The sequence below is a fragment of the Melospiza georgiana genome, chromosome 6 (genome assembly GCF_028018845.1).
Source record: "Melospiza georgiana isolate bMelGeo1 chromosome 6, bMelGeo1.pri, whole genome shotgun sequence".
Classification (NCBI taxonomy): Eukaryota; Metazoa; Chordata; class Aves; order Passeriformes; family Passerellidae; genus Melospiza; species Melospiza georgiana.
The window spans coordinates 54,109,729-54,131,832 of NC_080435.1; the positions used below are offsets into that span (position 1 = coordinate 54,109,729).

Here is a 22,104-nt window from a genome sequence, read left to right on the forward strand (position 1 = left end):
ATTATATCCATAATCAGGGGTAAGTGCCCAAAGCCAGTACCAGGAATGATGCCTCAGAAGTAAAGTCTGAGTTAAACCAGCACATTATCCACTGGTATAACATGCTGCATGCCCACAGACTTGAATGAGCTCACATGTATTTACACATGACCTTTGAGATCCCACCTGCACCCACACACCCTCCCTAACTTCTTCTAGAAGAGGCTGCTCATCCATCATCTGGTCATGCATTAATATCTCTGCTGGTTTCAGCTGGGGCAGAGTTAATTTTCTTCACAAGGGCTAGTATAAGGATATGTTTTAGATGTGCAAACAATCAGAAATGAGAGGAGCTGTGTATTTATTACACATTTCTGAATAAGTCATGCCAAATATCTGGGACAAACAATACATTAAGCCCTAAAGAACCCTTTGAAAGCTTTTTGTCTGCTGGAGGCAACAATGAAAAAGTAACATGATAGAAAGGGAACAGTAAATCATTCATGAGAATGATTAAAAACTAACTGTGGGTGAGATGCAGCAAACAACATTGAAAACAGCCACAGTATTTTTTTAGTATCTCACCTTTTAGAGGTTGGAGCGGTTGTGAGGAACTTTAGAAAGTCCTACTTTGTGTCCTTTATTGCAAAGAAGACATAGATACAAAATCCATGGAGAACTGTACAAGTTGCAGTTTATTCAGATGTCTCATGTCTACATCAGGCACTGAAGCAAAAATGCTACAGGACTTGAAATTACTTGTGCAAATAAGGCTTAAGAAAAAGCCATCCTAGAGACACTGGTGAAATAAGTATAAATTGGACTAAGTGCCAAATAATTCTTTATACATGTGATCTCACTTTCATGCACACAATCATTTTGGAATCCTAAAATCAAGTTCTGAAAGAATTACAGTGTCAAAATGTTCACAGCTACCACATAATGTAATTCGGTTGTGGGTGCCACAGTTTCCCAAATGAGTGTGGTAGCCACAAATCATGTTATCATTAGCATTTATTTTAGATCACTTCAACTCTATGAGAAGCCCTTTAGAGGAAAGCTTGTATCCTAAGACTATCCCAAGTAAAAAGCTCAAAAACAGGCACTAAGATTGGTTAAGATTTTTCTTCAAATGACACCCTTGAGTTTCAAGGGGAAATTCACCCTACCTTATGCCTTTGAGCCTCCACTGGCCTAACTCTGTGTCTCAAGACTTTTCAAAACTGATTTTGGAAACAACTTAATGCAGTAAAATCCTTGTAAAAATGTTTTCCCTTCCGTGTCCCCTGGGTCATTCTCAAAAGCAGAAGTCTACATTAGGTCAATAAATTCATGCTAGACTTTTTAGTCAACACCATGTTTGACCTGGATTCATATTCAAGGATATTTTTAGCCTCATTTCTTAAACAACCAAGATTTATGCAATGGTGGTGAGTGTGTTTGTGTGTGAGTATGCACCTGCCTGCACCATTTACCTGTTCCTGACCCCCCTGCATAATTCCAAACACCCTGACATTCACAGGTAGGGACATTATTAGTGCTTCAAGTGAGCTTTTATTAGGTGTCAAAGAATCCCTACCAGCCAAAACCAGACTTAATTTATTACAGCACTCTTGGAAACCATGTGTGTTATTAGCTGTTCTAACATTGCTACTAGTCTGTGTAATACCCTGAGCATACATAACACTTGGCATATGCAAAGCATAGGACAAAGATTTTGCCTCTATTTTCCTATTTAAGTACCACTCCCCCACTTTGTTTTGTAGTTTGGCAAACAATTTATTTTAGTAATATAAATATTTGAGCTGCAAACCACCAAAGCATTCAAAGCCTTTGGCACTGCATGGCAGTCATGTATTATTTGCTTCATTACAAAAGGTAATCCCTGTGTTTCTATTAAGAAGCTGGCACCAGCTGTAATCAAGCTGCTGGTTAAACATACCAAACAAGCAGCAAATTCTCAGCCATGATGTACAAATTCAACATTATCCTCTAGGACCTGTAGTCCCCTGAAAAATACCTTCAATGTTGCAAGAGAGGCAACTCTTAGGAATTTAAAATCAGATTTAGGAGAAAAAAATATTGTCTGTGATGTGTCTGTCTGCTTCCAAATGCACAGCACCAGCCAAGCAGCACCTTCAAAGGTTTTGTTTTGGAGAACATAAAATTTTCCTTTTCCTTCAAAACTGTCTTTTCCTTTCTTTTCAGCCCAAGCATCTGGGATGCTTTATCCTCTTCCTAGATCTGCCAGCAGAAGCACAAACTTAATTCCTACATGGGCCTCAGTATTGCCTCCAAAGCTCAGCTCTCCCAGTAATGCCTTGTGTTGTTCTACAGCAAAGAAAGTCCTCCATGCTCAGATGGGCAGAAGAAAAAATGAGCAAAATTTGCTGCACCCAGCAGTGCAGACCCCCAGAAACAAGAGCAGCAGCCACATTTTGGCTCACAAGAGAAGGGCTGTGAGAGCACTTAAGGTGTCCCCAGACTGGGAGGAGGTTTGGAGATAAGCTCTCAATACCAGGGGCTACCACATTTTCCCTTTGGAAAAGCAGAAAGCCAAAAGGTAACTCTAAGTCCTCATGACTTGTTTTTACTACTTAGAATTAAATCTGCTGGAAAATCTATGGTGATAATCACAGTACTGGTTGCCAGACCACCAGAAGCCAAAGAAAAAGGATGGAGGGAGATTATTCTGTGGAGTTGCTGCAGAGGGCCTGAGCAATTCCTTTAAGAAAACAGAAGTGCAGATTGCTAAAATGGTACTGGAAGAGAGATTTCACTTAACACACAGGCAGATCTTGATGTCTGGATCTTGGCTATGACAAGGAGCAGGGAAATGTAAATGCAGTGGTTACTGATGGGCATTATGAACAGCCAGGTAGCTTTGACAGCAGGTTCTCAGCTGGAAGCTGCATTCCCAGGGACTCCTTATCTTCCACATCCACTTCTTTCAGCAACCATATAAATGTAGCAGGCAGATTTGCCAACCTCAGACATGCAGCTGCTGGATAATGGTGGTGGTTGCCAGTTAGGCCCATAGCCAGAGCTGCTACCTAGACAAACTGAGAAAGCCTGGCCTCCCTGATTCCTATCACCAGCATTTCCACTGACTGCTGAGGCACACACAGAAAAGATGGGTTTTCAAGGCAGGGACTTCACTGCTATCAAACACTGGTTTGTATTCTGCAGAGAAGCAGTTTGCCTCTCCTTGCTGTGGGGACTCCCTGTACAGGCAGACATACACTGGAAGAGGCAGAGGGAGGGTACAGGGAACCTCATTGTGACAAGACCTGATCTGGGGCAGAGCTCGTGCTGTCAGCTGGCTCTGAGCCCTTTCAGAGCCCTCAGACCCAAACACTAGCTGGGAGATTTTAGCATTTCTGCATAGTAATAGAAGGAACAAAAGTAACTACCATAAGTAATGGCTGTATGTGTGTCTAACATAATATTCATGCTCTCATGTTTTTCTCTGTTTACTAATTCCTGAGCTACTAATAATGGCTAACAGGAATGATGGTGCTGCAGAGCATGGAAAGAAAAACATTTCACAAACTGAACCTCCCCAAGATGGCCAGTGAGGTGCTGGACAGAAATTACTAGGGCTCCTAAACAGTAAAACCAGAATTAACCTCTGCCCTTGTGACTGATCAATGCCTAGTGTCAATCCCCATGGATTTCAGACCCACCTTCCCTACAGGTTACCTGTTCCAACCTGCCATGTCAATAATTAAACTTTCTTTACACATTGCCAAGATAGGAGGAAGAAAGGCTATTGCTATTCCACGTAGCTGCAGATAAGCCTGGCCCTCCTTCCATCTCCTGAAATTACAGCCAAAGCCATGAAGATGGCACAAGGAGGAATCTCTTACTCAGGTGCTAATGTTCCTGCCTGCACTGGGCAAAATAAGAGCTCTGACCCAGCCACGGGGAGAAAACACAGCAGAGACAAAACATTCAAGGCCAAGGTCATCAGGAGGGTGTTGAATTAGGGTTGTTTGCAGCCAGCTGTACCCCTGAGAGAGGACAAACTCGCTGAATAAACCACAGAAGGACATCAAGCTGCCAATCAGGGATTAAAAGAACACATTGTAACTGTTCAGAAAACAAACCTAATTCTGGAGGTGGTAAATATGTTAAGAATTTCAATAGAGTTTTGATTTTGCTGCATTGTCACAGTCGTTGAGTCTTGGTTATTTCTAATAAAAACCAGCTAAGGCAACATGGAACAAACTTGGTTTGTTCAAGGCTGAACTCAGCAATAATAATACATTTCTGTGATAAGGAAATGCACACTAAATTCAACTGTGGAAAATTTCCTATTCTTAGGCATTAAAGCATTTGCAAAACCTGACTTACTAATGTAGTTTAAAATGTTGTATCTACAAAATTATGTATAAAACCTGCATAGTTTCTGTCAATAAAATGCAAAGTACACAAGCAGTCTGTATTTTGAAGGTCACACAAGCAATGTGAACTATGAACTTCAGGATTCATGAATGTGTGACATTTTAAAGTGGGAGAAGAAAAAAAATATTTTTCTGTCTTGTCCATACCAAGAAATATTAAAATGAACAAACTTTAAATATTAAGATTCGGTAAAAAAATATTTGGAATCCAACATTTAATGTTAATGCATTTTCTACTGAGGAAAAAAAATCAACAACTAGGCACCATGAAGTCAATAATCCACAATTTTAGTCTGATTTGCATAATTCAGGAGAATGTCATGTGACTTCACCTGGATGAGTCCTGCTTTTTGCAGAACAAATACCATCTTAAAAGGCACCTCTTTAACTTTGTCAATTTATATGCTATATTTTAAAACCATCTTTCTTTATGCTATTAATGGTAAGGGTTCAGAGTTATTCATAATGTCAAGCACTACCAAATACAGGGTCTCCTTCCCAGCAGCTCACTAAGTGGTGTTGGCAACAGTAAACTTTAACTCTTGTAATTTATTAACCCCCCAGGTGTTGTAACGCGGAGCTAAAGCCACAGACAGGAGGCATTTAGCAAGTTATACGTGCCACATGGTTTTACAGCAGAGGATTTGCTGCTGTGCTTTTCTTGCCTCACACTTTTTTATGACTTTTTTCCCCTCGTGGTAGCTGCCAAGCCTCACATTCCTTGGAGATGCTTCCTTATTCTGCCCTAGCACACTCTCTCATTTCAGAAAGTGTTGCTGCGCATTTCTCGAGGAGACATTTAACATATCCTGGAGAATTTTTACTTTTGTCAAATGCTGACAGTGAAGTCGAAGACAAACTTACATGATGGACCCTCCATCCCTGGAAGTGTCCAAGGCCAGATTGGATGTGGCTGATCTGGTGGAAGGTGTCCCTGCCCATGGTGAGGGGTTAGAACCAGATGATCTTTAAGGTCCCTTCCTACCCAAACCATTCCATGATGCTTTAAAGGACAGTGTCCTGGCCAGAACAACCAGCTATTCCACATACTGAAAGGAGACATGCAGCAAGGGCAGCTGCCACAATGAGGGTTTTGATGGAAAGCACCAACATGTGCACATTTTTCTCTGGTTGCTCCAGCTGAGGAAACAAGCTTGTTTATTGTCACTGTGTGCTACTGGAAGTGGCAGTAGCCCTGCTTTCCTGACTTCTAAGAAAATATCATTTATCAGCCACCTTCTTGAGTGCAGTTCTTCTGCATATCAGACCAAAAATGTTCAACATGTACTTCAAGGTTCAACAGGAGGGATGTCTCCTTTGACCACACCAATGTGATATCAAAGTCAGGCAGGAAAACTACATGTCAAAACTAACTTTAGGCAGGAAGAGATTTAGAGTATATAACATCATTTAATGTCACTACTAGTTTTATTGTCACTCCCTCTCTTTTCCTCTATACTCCCACAGAGCCATCAAGAAGCTTTACAACATTACTGAGTAAGGCAGTGACAGGAACTGAGGAGCATTGCTCTGCTGGGGAATCTTTATAGGGGTAACAGAGCTGGTTGCCCACTCAATTCACCATGTGAGGAAAAAATTCTCTGCCACTTGAACATTATTGACACTCTAAAATATCCAAAGCATTTAACTCCTGTAATACTGTGGGAGTGTAGATGGGAGAAGATGGGAAAGAACAAGAAACAGGGAAGAAAGGATGCAAATTTTCCGCTTTTTCCGTGAAAATAAATCGAGACGTGCATTTCATTCAGGGCTCCAATTCAGCTCCAAAGGGCTGGCAGCATTTTCCACTAAGAACAGAGCACACGCATATGACACTTGTGTCATCCTTTGTAAGGCACCCAGAGCCACCCGACGCTGAGCCTTTATGACACCGGAGTTAAATAACAGGCTCTTCCCCACACCCCGAAAGCCGGCTGCGCAGGAAAAACACAACTTATTCAGCAACTTAATTGCTTTAAATTCTTTGTATTATTACTTGTAACATAGTTGCTGAGATGTCAAGCACTGGGTCACTGCCCTCCAGGGAGTAGCTCGCCCCCCCCCTCACCCCAGAGGCAGAATCTGGGCACACCGGGCAGGACGGAGGGGCCGGGAGAAGGTGGGAGGCCCCTCAGCCCCGGCCGGCCCCTCAGCCCCCGGGAGCCCCGTCAGTCCCGGCCGGCCCCTCAGCCCCGTCCCCGCCGCACCGGCCCGGTCTCGCCCCCCCCGGCCCCGCACTCTCTCGCGAGACTCGGTCGCTGTTAGACGCGATGTCCTTTGGGGCACACGCGGGGGGAGGGCACGGGGGAGGGAGGCAAAGCCTTGATTGATAGCAGCTTTGACCAATAGATGAGGGGAGCGGCGAGGTTTTAGCCAATAGCTTTGCTGCGGGGCGAGCGGTGAGCCAATGGTGACGGTGGGGGGCGGGGCGCACCGCTGGCTGATTGATCCCAGCTCTGGCGTTGTTCAGTCGGAGCGAGAACATTCTAGAGGTGAGTACGGGGCAGCCATTGCCGGGTCCCGTCCGCCGGCCCCTCCTGCCTCAGCTGCGCGCCTCTCGCCGCCTCTCCCTCCCCCCTTCCCTCTTCTTCCCCCTCCTCCTCCCTCTCCCTAGGTGCCGCCGCTAACGATGCTCCTGATTGTGTCTTGCCCGCAGATATCCCGGCACCGCTCTCCCTGGTGATACCGCCCGCCCCAGGACGCCGGGACCCGGAGGCTGCGGCGTCCGCCTCCGCCTCCCTCTCCGTCTGGATATAAGCGCCCCCTCGGCCCTGTTCTCCTCTCACAATCGGCTTCGTCGCAGCCCGGGGCGAGCAGCGTTGGGTTTATGTCTTTATTGGACGAAAACGGTGAGTGCTAATAGTGGACTAGGGCGTTGGAGGGGGGGGGGGCGTGACGGGCGGGCGGTTTGCGCTGGGCTGAGGCCTCGGGCGGTCGGTGAACGGTGGATATTTGCGGAGGTTTTGTGTAACGAAGCGTCCGGGACTGACGGGAGGGGGAAGAGAAGCAATGCGGGGCATGGAGGGGGGGCGGGGGAGCAAACAACATAAAAACGCGCAGCAAAATTCAACTCTTAAAGCAGCAGACCTTCCGCTGTGAGGTTATTGTTCGTTTTTTGGGGGGGCCGAGGCTTTCCTATTATTTTTTAATTATTTACTTATGTTCATTTCGCCGCCGCCATGCGACGAGACAAGATGGCGGCGGCGGGGCCGCGCCTCCCGCGCTGTGGCCGTAGGGGGGGGGGGCGGTGGCGCAGTTCCCCCCGGCCGCGGGGGGGGGCGCTCGGCCGCGCTCCCGAGGGGCGGCCCCGGGGGACGCTGGGGGGCGGCCCGGCCTGGGGGGGGCGGCGGAGCTGCCCCGAACGGCGCGCGGCGCATGCGCGGCCGGCGGTGACTCCCCCGTGGCTCCCGGCGCTGACTCAGTGCTTTAATTGCTGCATTTCTGAGTCACCGCGAGCGGGGCGGGGACGCGGCGCTGTGCGGCACGGAGTCGGTGTGTGCCTTCCCGCTCTTTCCTCCGTGCACGGCATATGGCGGGGTGGTGCTTGGGATGAGGTGGCGTAAGGACCAGGAGAGGGAGCTTCAGCCTGCAGCAGACTAAGTGCTGCGCTCTGGAAGGAGGGAAAAGCGGTTCGCTCCTTCTGGGAACTCGGCCGCCGAGAGAGCCGCTTCCTCAGCGTTTCTGCAAACACGTGGTGGTCAGGTTACGCGGTGGTTCTTTTTAGACATCCTGGGGAAGGAGATTGTGTGTTTTAAACGGAGTGCGCGTTGTACTTTTTGCTGAGGAAGGGTAAAACTGTATCGGGGCTAGTGTAGAACACAAGGCATGTAGAGATCTGGGTTCTTATTGGGTAAAAAAGTTGTAAACCTGACCAGAGGAACTCGGATCGTGTTGCACCATAGGCACGCTCTTCCACATAAATTCTAAGAAAGCTTTTTTAATGCGTCAACGCTTCTGTCATTAACGATAACAACATGATGACGTGTCAGAATAGCCATGCTCTGTAGTCAGGGTTGCCTGTGTACTCAACCAATTGTGGCTTAAGTGCTCTTAGATCTGATTATAGAGGCACGTGTTAATTTAAATATGTAAATACTGCTTAAGGCAACTTTAATAATAGGATTCATCCTCCTTCCCCTTCCTCCCCCTCCTCCCTTTCCCCCAAGAAAAAAATCAACTGGAAAAGCTGCCGCACTGCTCTGTACCTCTGCATTGCTAGGCTTTCTACAGTGAAGCAACTTCTGTCAGACTTTATCAGGCTTATTGTTAAGTCAGAACTCAACAGAAGCTGCTATGAGAATCCATAATTGAGAGGGAGAATTACGTAATTTTCAACTCTTTTCCACTCCGATCCAAAAACTGGTAAGCCATGTAGAAACTATGTTGGGCTACAGATTGCTGCTGCTTCATCTTATATTTCACAACATTTTGGCAGACTTTGGTTTGTGATAGGTTCATGATATGATGTGGAATTTGAAATGGATTTCCAAATCTTTCTCCTGATTTCCTGTGCCCTTCAGCCTGAAACCACACCATGTGACCCTTATGGTGCAAGTCACTGGTCTGCATAATAAATTGAGGAGTGTGCCCTCCCTTAGTGATCCCAGAACTGCTGGAGTTGATTGTATAAAGAAGTAGTTGTAGGCTGTTCAGTGGTTCTAGGGTGGTAGGAGAGGGTGGAAAGCTTTGTGGTGCAGTGATGGATTTCAGTTCCATAGGTTGAAGAAAGCCATAGCTTAAAAAATACACTTTTCCCTTTTTCTCAGCCTAGATTTCATCCCTTCTATAGCTTTGTAGCAAGAGTGGGTTGATATACATTGAGCTAAACTCAATTTTTTTGTGTGTTAACCCTTGCAGAGCTGTTGCGCAGCCACTGGTACCTGTATTGGGGAAACATAGCGTGCAAGCAAGAACCTTACAGCCTCAGTGGCGAAAATTTTTTCATGTCAGAGACCGAGAACTCTTGCAGTCGTTTATGTCATCCCGTCTTCTCCAGACAGAAGATACCAAAAAACTGCAATCAAAGATCTCTTCATCTTATTGATAAAGCTACTAATAAGGCAAAATGTCTGTCAACGTCAACCGCAGTGTTTCAGATCAGTTCTATCGCTACAAAATGCCCCGTCTGATTGCCAAGGTAACTTCCTAAGCAGCAGCTGGGAGCAGGGAGTGTTCTCCCATAGCTGCTTCTCCCAGGAGGGGAAAGAGAGGTCATGGTGGTGCTTGGCCACTCAGGGCAGGGAGGGCTCTGCTCCTTCAGTCACACTAAGTGCACGTTAGGTCTTGGGAGGAGATGCCCTTCTGAGCACAATTTTGGTGTAGTTAAATGGGAAATGCACGTTGGGTTTGGATGTTGCAAGCATTTAACCTTGAAATATTGTTTGTTTTCTTTAGGTGGAGGGCAAAGGAAATGGAATAAAGACGGTTATAGTCAACATGGTTGACGTTGCAAAGGCGCTTAATCGGCCTCCAACGTGTAAGTAGTGTTGTGGAATGACACAGCACTTTGTAATGCTTTTCTGTTTGAAGTGGTGGTGTTAATTTGGCTAGCAAAGCGTTAATGCTCTTCTTTAAGGATTTGTAAGAAAAAAATGTGATTGTCTCAGGATTAAATAATGGACAGAAAGAAACAGTAGCCTGTTTACTTGCTGTTTAAGAATCACAACAAAGATATGAATGTGGCAGTGACTGTAATTCTTCCTTTGCAGATCCTACCAAATTTTTTGGTTGTGAGCTGGGAGCACAGACCCAGTTTGATGTTAAGAATGACCGTTACATTGTCAATGGATCTCATGAGGCGAATAAGCTGCAAGACATGTTGGATGGATTCATTAAAAAATTTGTTCTCTGTCCTGAGTGTGAGAATCCTGAAACTGATCTGGTGAGTGCCCTGTCTGCATTAACAGTAACACTGTGGAAACACTGTGTTAGACATTTGTGAAAGCTGTGCAAAGTTTAAAGACTTCAGTATCTATGAACAGAAAATCAAATACACATTCTTGCACCCTTTGGGAAGGTTTTACATCTCTAACAGTTCATAACTTCTGAGATAAATTGCTACTTCTAAACTTTGTCTTTAGAGGGTGATACAAAGTATTTAAACCTCTGGCTTAAAACATAGATGCCAGGTTTTGATGCAGTTGTTCTGTAAGTAGTAAATTAACTTGTGGTTGTTCTCTTTACAGCATGTCAATCCTAAGAAACAAACTATAGGTAACTCTTGCAAAGCCTGTGGCTATCGAGGCATGCTTGACACAAACCATAAACTCTGCACGTTCATTCTCAAAAACCCACCTGGTAAGTGCCTTTCCTTACTTCTGGGGATAAAGAGAACTTCTGTATTAGTGGTGTTATGGAAGTAGGAAAATAAACAGCTCACATGTAATTGAAATGTAAACAGGCACCAGCATACTCCTAGAGTGTGTTTGGGGACCCAGATGAAGGAGCTGTGCTGGTAATGTCTTTCCTCGTTACAATGTGTCCCTCCCAAGTAGAGCTATTTGTTAAAAGCTGGATTTGCCTGTGCAGGACAAAACTTAAAAGGAAGGGAGGTAGTTAGCAGTAGCTCATGGCAGTTGTTCCTTTAGGTCAGCAAGAAATGTGAGAGTAGGAAGTAAAAACTGTAGTAAACATGAACTGTAATCTGTGCAAGCAACACTCTGTAGTAAGCATCTAGTTGCCTGCTGCAATTTAAGCTTGCTAGAATAGAAAAGTCTAACCTATTCCAGGGGTCTCTGCTTTGTGAGGTCACCTGTTATATAGACTTGGACAATTTTGGTGACAAGCAAGACATTGACTGCAGCTGGGGGTTTCCCCACCAATTGTACAGCTTCCTTGAATGTGTTTGGGGATGGGTACTGCCCATGAGTTGCAGCTAATGAAAGCATCCAAACCCCCTTGGGGATTTGGCAGAGGTGCAGGGACTTTCTAGTTTGCTCTAGTTCATAGAACAAAACATTAAAATTCACTTGCAGAAAGTGGTGACACTGGTACAGGAAAGAAAGAAAAGGAGAAGAAGAACAGAAAAGGCAAGGACAAAGAGAATGGTTCTGTGTCCAGCAATGAGACACTTCCACCCCCACCACCAGAGGAGATTACTCCTCCACAGGTTGTGGTAAGTAGAAGGGAAAGTGGGGAGATAAGGGTGTGTGGTGTGTCGCTCAGATTTAAACCTCTGAAGTCACTGGCATTCCTTGCTGGTCAGCATTGCACCTGAAAGTCTTACTGTGTCCAGAACTTAGTGCAGGAATAGAAGGGTCCCTCATTGTCCTCTGTAGCAGCTTTATCAGCTCATCAGTGCCAGCATTTGTGCTCCTTGCTAAGTGAAAGCTGCCTGTCCTTTGTCACTCCTTTTCAGGCACCTGGGTTGTCTCCTGTGTACTGGGTAGAATGATTGAACTGCAGTTCAGGGAGCCCTGCAGATGGCTATAGAATTAGCTTTAGCTTGCATTACTTACTTCCTATTTTTGCACTTTCTCCATGATCTTTGACTTGCAAGTTGTACTACAAGCATTTCTTCAGTTTTATGGTGCTATCGAGTCCATATCGTTTCTATCCTCACATAATACTAAGCCTGCAGTAATATTGTGTGGATCTCTTGTTTTGGTTTGGTATTGTAGGAGGAGGAGGATGATGATGACTGGGGTGAGGACACAACAGAAGAAGCCCAGAGGCGTAGAATGGATGAAATCAGTGACCATGCAAAGAACCTCACACTAAGTGAAGACCTGGAAAGAACCATAGAAGAGAGAGTCAACTTGCTATTTGATTTTGTAAAGGTAACTATGCTCTGGTTGTTGGCTTGATGCAATCACTCAGCTGTAATTGTACAAAATGTTTGTAAGGAAAGCAAAAGCACTTTGCTCAAGCCTCTGCAAAGTGCTGGCTCTGTCAGCAGTGGGAAGGGATGATTGCAAGGAGCAGACCTCAAGTGGCATTAAAATGTTTCTCCCTGTGCCTGGTTCCCTGTAGAAAAAGAAGGAAGAAGGTGTCATCGATACTTCTGACAAAGACATTGTAGCAGAAGCAGAGAGACTGGATGTAAAGGCCATGGGCCCACTTGTTCTCACTGAAGTCCTTTTTGATGAAAAGATTCGTGAACAAATCAGGAAATACAGACGTCACTTCCTTCGTGTAAGCCATCTCTTGTGCACTCATTGTGACAGCTGGTCAGAGCTTTTTGTAGCAGTTGCTTGGTACTATGGGGAAGGACTTTTTGTAGTGTTCTATTTTTAAACTTTTCCTTAGCTAGGGGGAGCTGATGGGAAGGGATAGTATGAATTATTGTAAATTCTGCAATCTCATAGAGCTGCTTCTGCTCTCTGTTCAGTCTGGAGAGAGAGTAAAAAAATTTACTCAATCAGTTTTGCTTTTATCACGATTCTAGTTCTGCCACAACAACAAGAAAGCTCAGAGGTACCTTCTCCATGGCTTCGAGTGTGTGGTAGCTATGCATCAGTCTCAGCTTATTTCAAAAATACCACATATTTTGAAGGAAATGTATGATGCAGATCTTCTGGAAGAAGAAGTCATCCTTGGCTGGGCAGAAAAGGTAAGGGGCAGTATGTAATGTACTGCAGCAATTAAATACCTGAAGGCAGCCAGTTGCATGTGGCTTCTCCATTCTGCTGTAGCTTCTGCAGCAAGAAGCCTCCTTCACAAAAATGGGCTGTGGAAGGCAGTGGTGAGATTAGAGTTCCAGTTTAGGCAGTGTTTGGGTACAATCTGGTCTAAACACCTTCAGTGTTCACACAAAGTATCTGTCTTTCAGGCCTCAAAGAAATATGTCTCAAAGGAGCTTGCCAAAGAAATCCGTGTCAAAGCAGAACCATTTATTAAATGGCTGAAGGAAGCTGAAGAAGAATCTTCCGGTAATGAAGAAGAGGATGAAGATGAAAACATAGAGGTAGGAAAGGCTCATTTCCTGTCAGCAGCTCCAAGGCTGTGCTGTTCCTGCATGCTTGAGTTTTGAAAGCTTGTCCTGTGCACTCTGAAATGGATTACTTGGGGTGTTAACACTCCATTTACGCTGTAAGTGTTGTTAATTGTCAGGTGTCTGCATGAGATCACTGTAATGCAATTGCACCTGGGTGTAGCCCAAGATTTTACCATTCTGCTGTGACAGTAGCAGTCATGTAGTGTAAGGTTGACAGGAGGTACCAAGCATCATGTCTTATGTTGTAGATGAGTTAGTGGGGATGTGTTTGTTAGATAAGCTGATGGAAGAATAACTGACCACCATCTTCCTCACAGTTTAGGCCTAGGTAAAATCTGTTGGTTACCCTCCAGCTGGCTGTGGCTGGAAGTGTTTTTACACAGGGATTGCTTGGTTGTTCTCCTCCCAGCATTGTATTATTCTGCTCCTGAGTAGGAGATGCTGCTTCTTCCAGATGTACATGCACAGCTCTGCCTTACAAAGGAGGGGTTCGTGGCCGTGGTCAGGAGGGTGGTTGGGTGCTCGGGTGTTGGAATTACTCCAGTGCTTAATAGTAGTGGGTGCTGTAATTGAAGGGAGTGTCTTGTCTCCACAGGTGGTGTACTCCACAACTGCCAGTGTACCTAAAGTTGAAACTGTGAAGCCTGCAAACAATAAAGATGATGATATCGATATCGATGCCATTTAAAGTGATGCAACATAGCTTCCAGCATAATAATGCAAACTTCTCTGCGTTTTCTGCCAGAAGTGTGACTTGTATGTGCACAAGCTGAAATGGCTTAACATCCTGCTACTTTGTACTCTAAAATGTATCTTTTTACTGTGACTGGTCTTGTGTAACTAAGCCTAATACAAGGAGTCAGCACGTCGGTGAACTGATCTAGTTTGCAACTGGCATGTTCAATTTTGTTTTTCTAACTTGTGTTGGACACATACTTGGAGCACATTTATACAGTTGTGGAAATAAAGGATTTGGTTTTGGTCAATCTTCATTTGTGATTCAACCCCCTTATTGTATTTCAAGTAAGTATTGACACAGCTCAATGAAATTTGTGAAGCTGATCACACAGTGACAATCTCTGTAATGAGACAAAAAAAGCCACCTTAACCCTGGACTCCACTGTTCCAACAGTGGAGATTTGAAATCTGGGCAAGAAGCAGGTGTTGGATAATCAACAGTGTGCAGCTGCCAGCTTGTTAAAGCAGGACAGCTGTGTCTGAATTCTAATCTTTAGAGGTTTGGTTTTTTTAAACAAACTTCAGTTGTAATCATACATGAGTTGGGTTTTGGCTTGGGTTTTTTCCTTTCCTGTGGTTTTCAACAGCTCCAAGTCCAGGATTAAAGCAGCAGGAGCTGGTCCTGCTGCAGTTGGTGTGTGCTGCCCTGAGGAGCTGGCTGTTAGCAGGGGTCCAGCTGTGCACAGGCCCAGCAGTGTCCAGCTCCACCCTCATTTGGGGAGGGAGAGGCAGAGGAGATCTGCCACCCTGAGTGCAGAGGTACCCAAAGTTCACCTGCTTGTCTCTGAAAGTGAATGTCTTTAATACCAATGTTGAGGAGGAATCAGATTCCTTTAGAAGCAGGATAAACTAAAACTTGGTCCATCAAAGGCAGGAACCTGGTATGACGTGTGTGACAGGTTTTGGCCAGGCACAAGTTAAGGGTGGGGGTTTTGTTGCCCTTCACAGCTGCCTGCCAGGAAAATCGAGATTGGGTTTGAGTTTTGTTTTTTTTGGATTCAGTATGAGAAGTTTTGAGAGATCAAGGCTGTGCACAGTGAGCTGCTTTTTCTATTCAGATTGTTCTGGCAAAACTTGGAATTGGACAAAAGCAAAGATTGTGTTTGGGTAATTGCAGCAGGGGTGCCTTGAGCTGCAGTTCTGTTCTGCAGTGTCTTGTGTTGCATGTGAGTCATCATGGGCACTGGCAGCTGTGGCAAACAGCCCTGGAACAATGGGGTAGAGCCATGGAGCATTTCAAAGTGCCCTTTTATGTGGGTTTTTATTGCTGTAATACAAACCCACCGTTTTTAATTCAGAGACAGGTTCGTTCCTGGTTTCTTTTGTCTGAAAGAAAATCTGTTCTCCATTGGGTTTAAACCAGGTTTGTATTTCCAAAATGCCCATTGGGAATGCATGTTTGGGAACCTGGAGGATTAATTACTGATCCCTGTTTACCCTCTCAGGAAGACATCTGTTCCTCCTGGTGCAGGCACATGCCTCCTTTGTGTAACTGTTGTGAGCACACCCTGATAAGTGTCACTCATGACCAGAAGGTTTCTTCCTGAAGTGGGTTCTTTGTGATGTTGGCTGCAGTGACTGGTGACACCAGGGAGGTCCCATTTCAGAGCAGACTTGGTGGCAATTGCTGGCTGCCACCAATAGGGATAATCTCTGGCTGTTTGTTTTTTCCCCCCAGGATGTAAATAGCAAGACATACCTGTTCCTTCCTGCAGGAAAACTAGCAAATAAATTACCCAAAAAAGTCTTTTATAGGGTCAGTGAAGTGATGATGCCATACCAAAGCTCTAGGATGGTAGATTTGCTGTAAAACATGGTGGGGGTACGCAGGGAGGAGAGGTGTTCTTGTCTGTAGTAACCCACAGGTGGATTGGAGTGTATCACAAAGTGGTACCCTAATCCAGTCATGGTGCAGGCTTCTAGAAGTGCTGAGGCTGCCACTGTGAAATTCCTGGTGCTGAGTTACACTTCTGACCCCATTTTCACATTCATGTTGCTGTTTCTGTCTCAGATTATTAACCACTGATTCCACCAGCTCATAAAAATTGAGTGTTGGTTGTGTGACTATTTCTTTAGGGAAGGAAGTCTGACTTAAAAGATTCATGAGTCTTTGAATGGATTGCCTCGGCTATCTGATTGAAAATAACAAGTACATCTTCAAAAGGCAACTTGGAGTTCAGATAAAGCCTGCTGCAGGCTTCCAAGTTAGATTCTGGCACCCGGGAAGGAGCAGCATGGGGTGATTCCCCTCACTTGGGGCTGTACCGTGTCTCTGCTGAAGCCCCAGTGTGAGCACTGCCCTTGGGCAGCTGCAGGGGCTCATGGCAGCTCCATCAGCCTCAGCTTTTCAAACCCCCAAGCTGGAGCTTTGCTGCAGCTTGGCAGCCTCTGGCAGCGGTTCCTCTTCATCCAGCAAGGATGACAAGGAGCTGCTCAGCTGCCAGCTCTGCTGAGGGCTCAGCAGCTTCAACCAGGGTTTGAAATCCTGACTGTTGTGGAGCATGTAAAATTGCCTGGTTGGATCTGGTTGGACACCTGTTAGATGAAAATGTGCTTTTTGCTCCTGAGCGTGCACAGCTTGGGCTTGTAGTGAGGTGAGGAGTAAAGATGGGAAAAGTGATTTGAAGGGATTGCAGTAGGGACAGAAATGTGCTCAATGCTTTTGTTTTACCTTGCTGTGGTAGTGGCTTCCCTTGCCAGTGTTCCTGTGATGTGGTGCTCTCCCACCTCTGCTGAGCCACTGGTCGGAGGCATCACCACAAGGCTGTTGTTCCTCCCCACTAAGACCTGCCCTGTTCCTTGGGGTAGGAGGTTGTGGAAAAATCCTGATCTCCACCCAAGTCAAATAGCTTGGTTGATTTGTTGCTGTCCAGATGTACCACGGAGTTTAAAAAGTTGATGATAAATAATGCTTATGTGGGTGTCTTCCAGTTGTGAAAGTTCTGAACCTTGCTGTTTGAAAAGGAGAGGCACCTCTGAAAAGTATATAATGTAGTGATCTGTAATAAACTGCCCTTTCATCTGAGAGCTGCTACGAAGTTGCAATAAAGATCACAGGACCTCTGGGCTCCAGTGAAAGCAGGGACTGGAAATGGCAGGGAGAGATGGAACAAAAGTAGCTGACCCCCAATTAGTCTTTCCAAACTGGCAGCTGTTTTCTCCTCAAACTAATTAGTCCCAAAGAGCCTCTGAGGCCTGTTACTGAGGATTGACTCCTTGGCATTCAGTAACACCAAGGAACCATGAAGTTCTGGAACAGAAAACCCAGAAGTAAAGGGAAAAAAAAAAAGAAAAAAAACAAAAAAACCCCAAAACCAAACAAACAAACAAAAAAAAAAACAACAACAACCAAAAAAAAAAAAACAAAACTTGAAAACAATTAAACAATGCTCTTTTAAGCTTTATCTGTGAAATGCTGCATGGCAAAATTCCAGCTTAAGGTTTATAGAGCTGTTGGGGTTACTTACATGCTTGACAGGCTCCGGGCATTTTCATTTTGTAAATGATCATCTTGCTGCCACAGAGGTGTCAGAATCTGTCTCTTGCCCTGGAATTGCTGGGGAGATGTTCTGGAGCCACTGGCAAGCAGCTTTCCCAGGATGTCCCTTCCTTTCTTAGTGCAGACCAGGGGATCTCCACAGCTCCCTTACAGCTACTGCAGCTGACCTCCATCAAGGGCATGGCCCCAGTGCCCAGGTGGTGCTGCTTTTATTCAGTAAAATTCTAAAACTCTTCCATTTTTTTCAGAGCAAAATCAAAAATCGTCTTGATAGTTTGGGTTAGGAACCTAAGAAACAGATTCCCTCAGAGGGAACTCTTCTTCCTATTGTTATTTGTGTCAGGGAAACCAGATGAGTGCTAACCCATCTTTTCTGCACATCAGTTTTTCTATTTGCATGTGCTTCCAAGTCATTGCTTACTCAATAACTGGGGCTCTTTAGGCTCATTTGTTGTGGCCAAATTACCAATCCTGGGTGTCCTGTGGGTGAGATGGCATCAGCTTCCAGTGCTGGCCTCAGGAATCAGCTGTGACAGGGCAGGTTTGGAGTGAAGCCAGGCAGCAGGGTCAGCGAGGCAGGGCTGGGACCAGCAAGGCTCAGGGCTGGCACAGCCCTGCCCACGGGGGTGACCAGGCTTTACACGGGCCCTGCCCAAGTGCCGAGGTGCCTTGGCCCCCGGTGTTTTCTCTTGGGACTTTCTCCCACCGCTCCTTCCACATCACTCAGCTCCAAGGTTACTCAGCTGCTCCACATTTGAGCTTGAACACTGGCAGTCCTGCACCTGCCAGGAGGGGAAAGGGGTTGCAGCCCCCACTCCTGCTCCCAGGTCCTTGACATTTTCTGAGTCTGGAGGGGATTTTCTGGTGCTGCTCTCACCCCGTTACTGTGGTGTTAGAGGCATTTTCTGCACATTATTTTCTCAAGGGGAAAAGAGACGATTCAAAGGAGTGCTCTGAGCACAGAGTCACAGGCACTACAGCCCCACATTGCAAATGAGGGAAGTATCAGCACCAGGAACAACTCAACTGGAGGTTTGTGTGGGTGTTTTATTATTCTCTGTGAATTTGTGCTTGATACTGTTTTTTATATTTATCTGATATTAATAAAACCAAGTAACTGCATTGACGTCAATGGAGTTTGGCTTTGATTCTGTGCAATTAAGGTAGACATCTGACATCTTGAAAAGAAACATGAGGAAAGTAAACTTCCCCAGGAGAATCCTATCCCTGTCTTGTCAGGGAGTTGTTAATAAATTATTTATTAATCAATTATCACTCTTACAGACAAAGTCACAGGTATACAAATTGTGAACAGAGTAGTTCACATAGGAAAATACTAAATAAAGAAGTAAAAAGACACTAAATAAAGAAGTAAAATACTATAAAGAAATAAAATGCTAAATGAAAAGACTAAGGGTGGTCTCTGGGGTTGGGAAAACTGGATTTAAAAGCTTCCATCTCCTGCCTCCTTTCTTCCTCCAGCCTGTGCTCACATTCTGTATCACAAGCCAGAGGAGCTGGTGGTTCCAGCTGGATGTGCTGTGGAACTCAGGGTGGTTTTGGATGATGGGCAAACACACTCAGGCAAAATTGCAAAGAGGAGCACAGCTCCAATGACAGAAAAACACTTTGCTGTGTGGAAGTAATGAGATTTTAAATAACATCTTTTAGATTCTTATTTATCAGCTGACATTTAATACAGGAGTTTGCATTCTCCATGAACAGGATTGGCTAGATTGTAGTTTTGATTTATTCTGCTGAAAGATGCCTATAAATGGTTCAGAATGCAGAAGGGGAAATTTTAAAGAAACTTTAAAAAAAAAACCCTTGGCTGTTGGTGGACTTCATCAAAATCGCAAGAAACAGTTTAGACAGGGTGAATGATGTGGTAGCTGCATGCTGTCAGGAGCACACCATCTCCAAAGAGCAAAACTCCTGCTTAGGGGAGCAGTACAGAAACAGGGAGGGGGAAACCTCTCTGAGGAAAGCAGGCTGGAGCCTACTCAATAGAGGTCACAGAAGAACAGCACCTTCACCTTGCAGTCAATGAAGGAGCCAAACTTTTATGAAGTAGCACAGCTTGCTGAAGGGGAGTCCAGGGATGAAAAAACCCCACCATAAAAAAGCAGTAACATATAGAGAGAAATAATCAGCTGTGCCCTCCTCATGCTGACTAAAAATCAAGGAGATGGAGGGGTGATGAGTCCTGCTAACCAGCTCCTGGTCAATCCTGATACCAGAAGATGGGAACAATGCATTTGGCTTGGGGAAAAAGTGCTGTAGGAAGCAAGAGGTGCTCCTGGAGTCCCCAGAGCTGTGCAGTGGGCAACCAGCCTCTGTGACCCTCCTCTCCTGTGGGGACCTGGGGGTGCTCTCAGTTCTGCATGGCCAGGTTTGTGTGCCTGGGTGAAACACCTGCTCCAGACCTGTCCCTGGGAGAGGCCAGGAGTGTGTGGGCTGGGGAGAGACTCAGGGCAGCCAGGCTGAGCAGCACAGGCATGGCTGGCTGCATCCTGCTCCGGGTCACCGAGAGGGAAGCCAGGAAGGGAAGGTGGCTGTGGTGTGTGGGTGGTGAGGATTGAGAGGTGAGCGGTGAGGCCTTCCTGTTTATAACACCAAAAGGCTTTTCCTGGGCAAGGGGGTGGTTTTATCTGAATCACTGAAGGGGAACTGAGTGTTCCTGGTGGGAGGAAAAGTGGGAGAGCAGGTACCTGTCTGTTGTGAGAGCCTTTCTGGGGGCGTTCAGGGATGTGCGCTGAGGAGCTGCGGAGCTTCACTAACGCAAGGCACTGACTGCTGCAGTTTCTTCTTTTTATTTTTACACTCTTTTATGATACTGTCTCTGCCTTTGTTCCTTTTTTTTTCACCTCAGCCCTGTGGGGTGGGACTGGGAAACAGAAAGAAGCAGTGGTATCGCTAATACCAGAAAACCTGTTCTGCAGGAAAACCTGCAGATGTGTGCAGGATGGGGAAGGAGCACTCATGACCCAACCTGCCCTGCCCTGCACACGGGAAGGCCAGAGGGTGCTGGGGGACGACAGGCTCCTTCCTGCCTTTCCCATTTCCCATGAACACATTGTCAGCTCTGGGCAAAGAGGCCACGTGCTGCTCAGGGCCTGACCTGATAACCCTCAAGGAGCAAGGGGAAGGAAGGTCTCCTGCCTTTCCTGCTCCATGGGCCTTGCTCTGCTGTGTGTCACACAGCCTGTGCCTTGGTCCGGGCTGGTCAGTAATGGTGGATTTGGAGTTTATAAGGGAGATGCCTGTAGCTGTCAGAGAGCTGACATCCTGGGCCATGCCCTGAGAAGGCACCCAGGTGTCACAGAAGCTACCAGTGCTGGCAATTTTCTGTGGCCTACTTTTCTTCCTGAAATTCTGTTTCGTGACACTGGCAAAGACCCTTTCCTCAGGAACATCCCCAGGAACGTCCCCCAGGCTGCAGGAGGGATCCCAGCCGGGTCTGACCTTGCTCCTCCCATCACCGTGACACACGCGCGGACACAGCCCAGGCAGGCAGGACACAGGGGAGGGCACAGGGGCACATTTTGTCCTGCCACGAGGCCTGGGTGCCACCTGCGACCCCGAGCATCCGCCGCTCCCGGCGGGGCAGGGCTGCGTGGGGGCGCAGGGATCGCGGATCGTGGCTGAGATCGGGCTGGGGAATTGTGGCGGGGAATGCGGGATCGGGGGGAGCTGGGGCCAGGCACTGGAACGCCTGCGGGGAGGGCCGAGGCAATGCGGGGTACCGGGAATGCGGGGGCCGGTAGTGCGGGATCCCGGGATAACGGGGTCCCGGGATTGCGGGGTGCCGGGAGTGCGAGGTGCCGGGTTTGCCGGGTGCCGGTAATGCGGGGTGCCGGGAGAGAGGAGTCCTGGGATTGCTGGGTGCCAGGGATGTAGGATGCCGGACTGTGGGGTGCCGGAAGAGTGGTGTGCCAGGAGTGCGGGATCCCGGGAGAGCGGGGTCCCTGTAGTGCGGGATCCCGGGGCCGAGAATGCGGGATGCCGGGAGTGCGGGGTGCCGGTAGTGCAGGATCCCGGTAGTGCAGGATCCCGGGATTGCGGGGTCCCAGGATGCCGGGACTGCGGGGTGCCGGTAGCGCTGGATCCCGGGACTGCGGGATCCCAGGATGCCGGGATTGCGGGGTCCCGGTCCGGCTCCCTCACACCAGGGACCCCTCGGCCCCGCCCCGCCCGAAGCGCAGTGGCCGCCAGGGGGCGCCCGCGCGCCGGCGGCGCCGCCCCAGCCCAGCGCGGCCCCGAGGCGGGGACGGACCCGGGGGAACGGCAGAGAGAAAAGAGAATAAAAATATAAACCAAAGGAAAAACAAAACAAAAAAAACCAAACAAACCTCAAAAATAAAAACAGGGGGGGGAAAGTAATTTAAAAAATAAAAGCACGAGGAAAAAAAAAAAAGAAAACCACCCCAAAAATCTTCCTCCTTCCAATTTTCACCCTCCTGAATATTGTCTGGCTACAGATCTGCCAGGGCTGCACTTCTCCCTCTGAGGTCACGTTGTCTGATGTTCGTTTTTGGTCAATAATT

At 46.7% G+C, this 22,104-nt stretch overlaps 1 protein-coding gene and 1 non-coding gene across 2 annotated transcripts; both read left to right on the forward strand.

The window, feature by feature from the left end:
- The first annotated feature begins 6,808 nt into the window (after nt 1-6,808).
- On the forward strand, nt 6,809-14,312 carry EIF5 (eukaryotic translation initiation factor 5). Its single transcript, XM_058026021.1, has 12 exons — nt 6,809-6,877; nt 7,042-7,234; nt 9,243-9,522; nt 9,780-9,861; nt 10,094-10,266; nt 10,571-10,682; nt 11,360-11,499; nt 12,005-12,163; nt 12,357-12,518; nt 12,772-12,936; nt 13,156-13,290; nt 13,916-14,312. Exons 3-12 carry the CDS (start codon nt 9,451-9,453, stop codon nt 14,006-14,008), a joined length of 1,293 nt encoding a protein of 430 aa, XP_057882004.1. The 5' UTR covers nt 6,809-6,877; nt 7,042-7,234; nt 9,243-9,450; the 3' UTR covers nt 14,009-14,312.
- On the forward strand, nt 11,035-11,158 carry LOC131085371 (small nucleolar RNA SNORA28). Its single transcript, XR_009114634.1, has one exon. It is a non-coding gene; the product is annotated as a small nucleolar RNA SNORA28 (small nucleolar RNA).
- Nucleotides 14,313-22,104: the final 7,792 nt, after the last annotated feature.

Bases quoted from the DNA above. Each gene is read 5' to 3' on its own strand.
- EIF5 (XM_058026021.1), top strand. From the start codon at position 9,451: ATGTCTGTCAACGTCAACCGCAGTGTTTCAGATCAGTTCTATCGCTAC. The intron at 12,164-12,356 runs GTAACTATGCTC...GGTTCCCTGTAG, and splicing joins TGCTATTTGATTTTGTAAAG to AAAAAGAAGGAAGAAGGTGT. The intron at 12,519-12,771 runs GTAAGCCATCTC...TCACGATTCTAG, and splicing joins ACAGACGTCACTTCCTTCGT to TTCTGCCACAACAACAAGAA.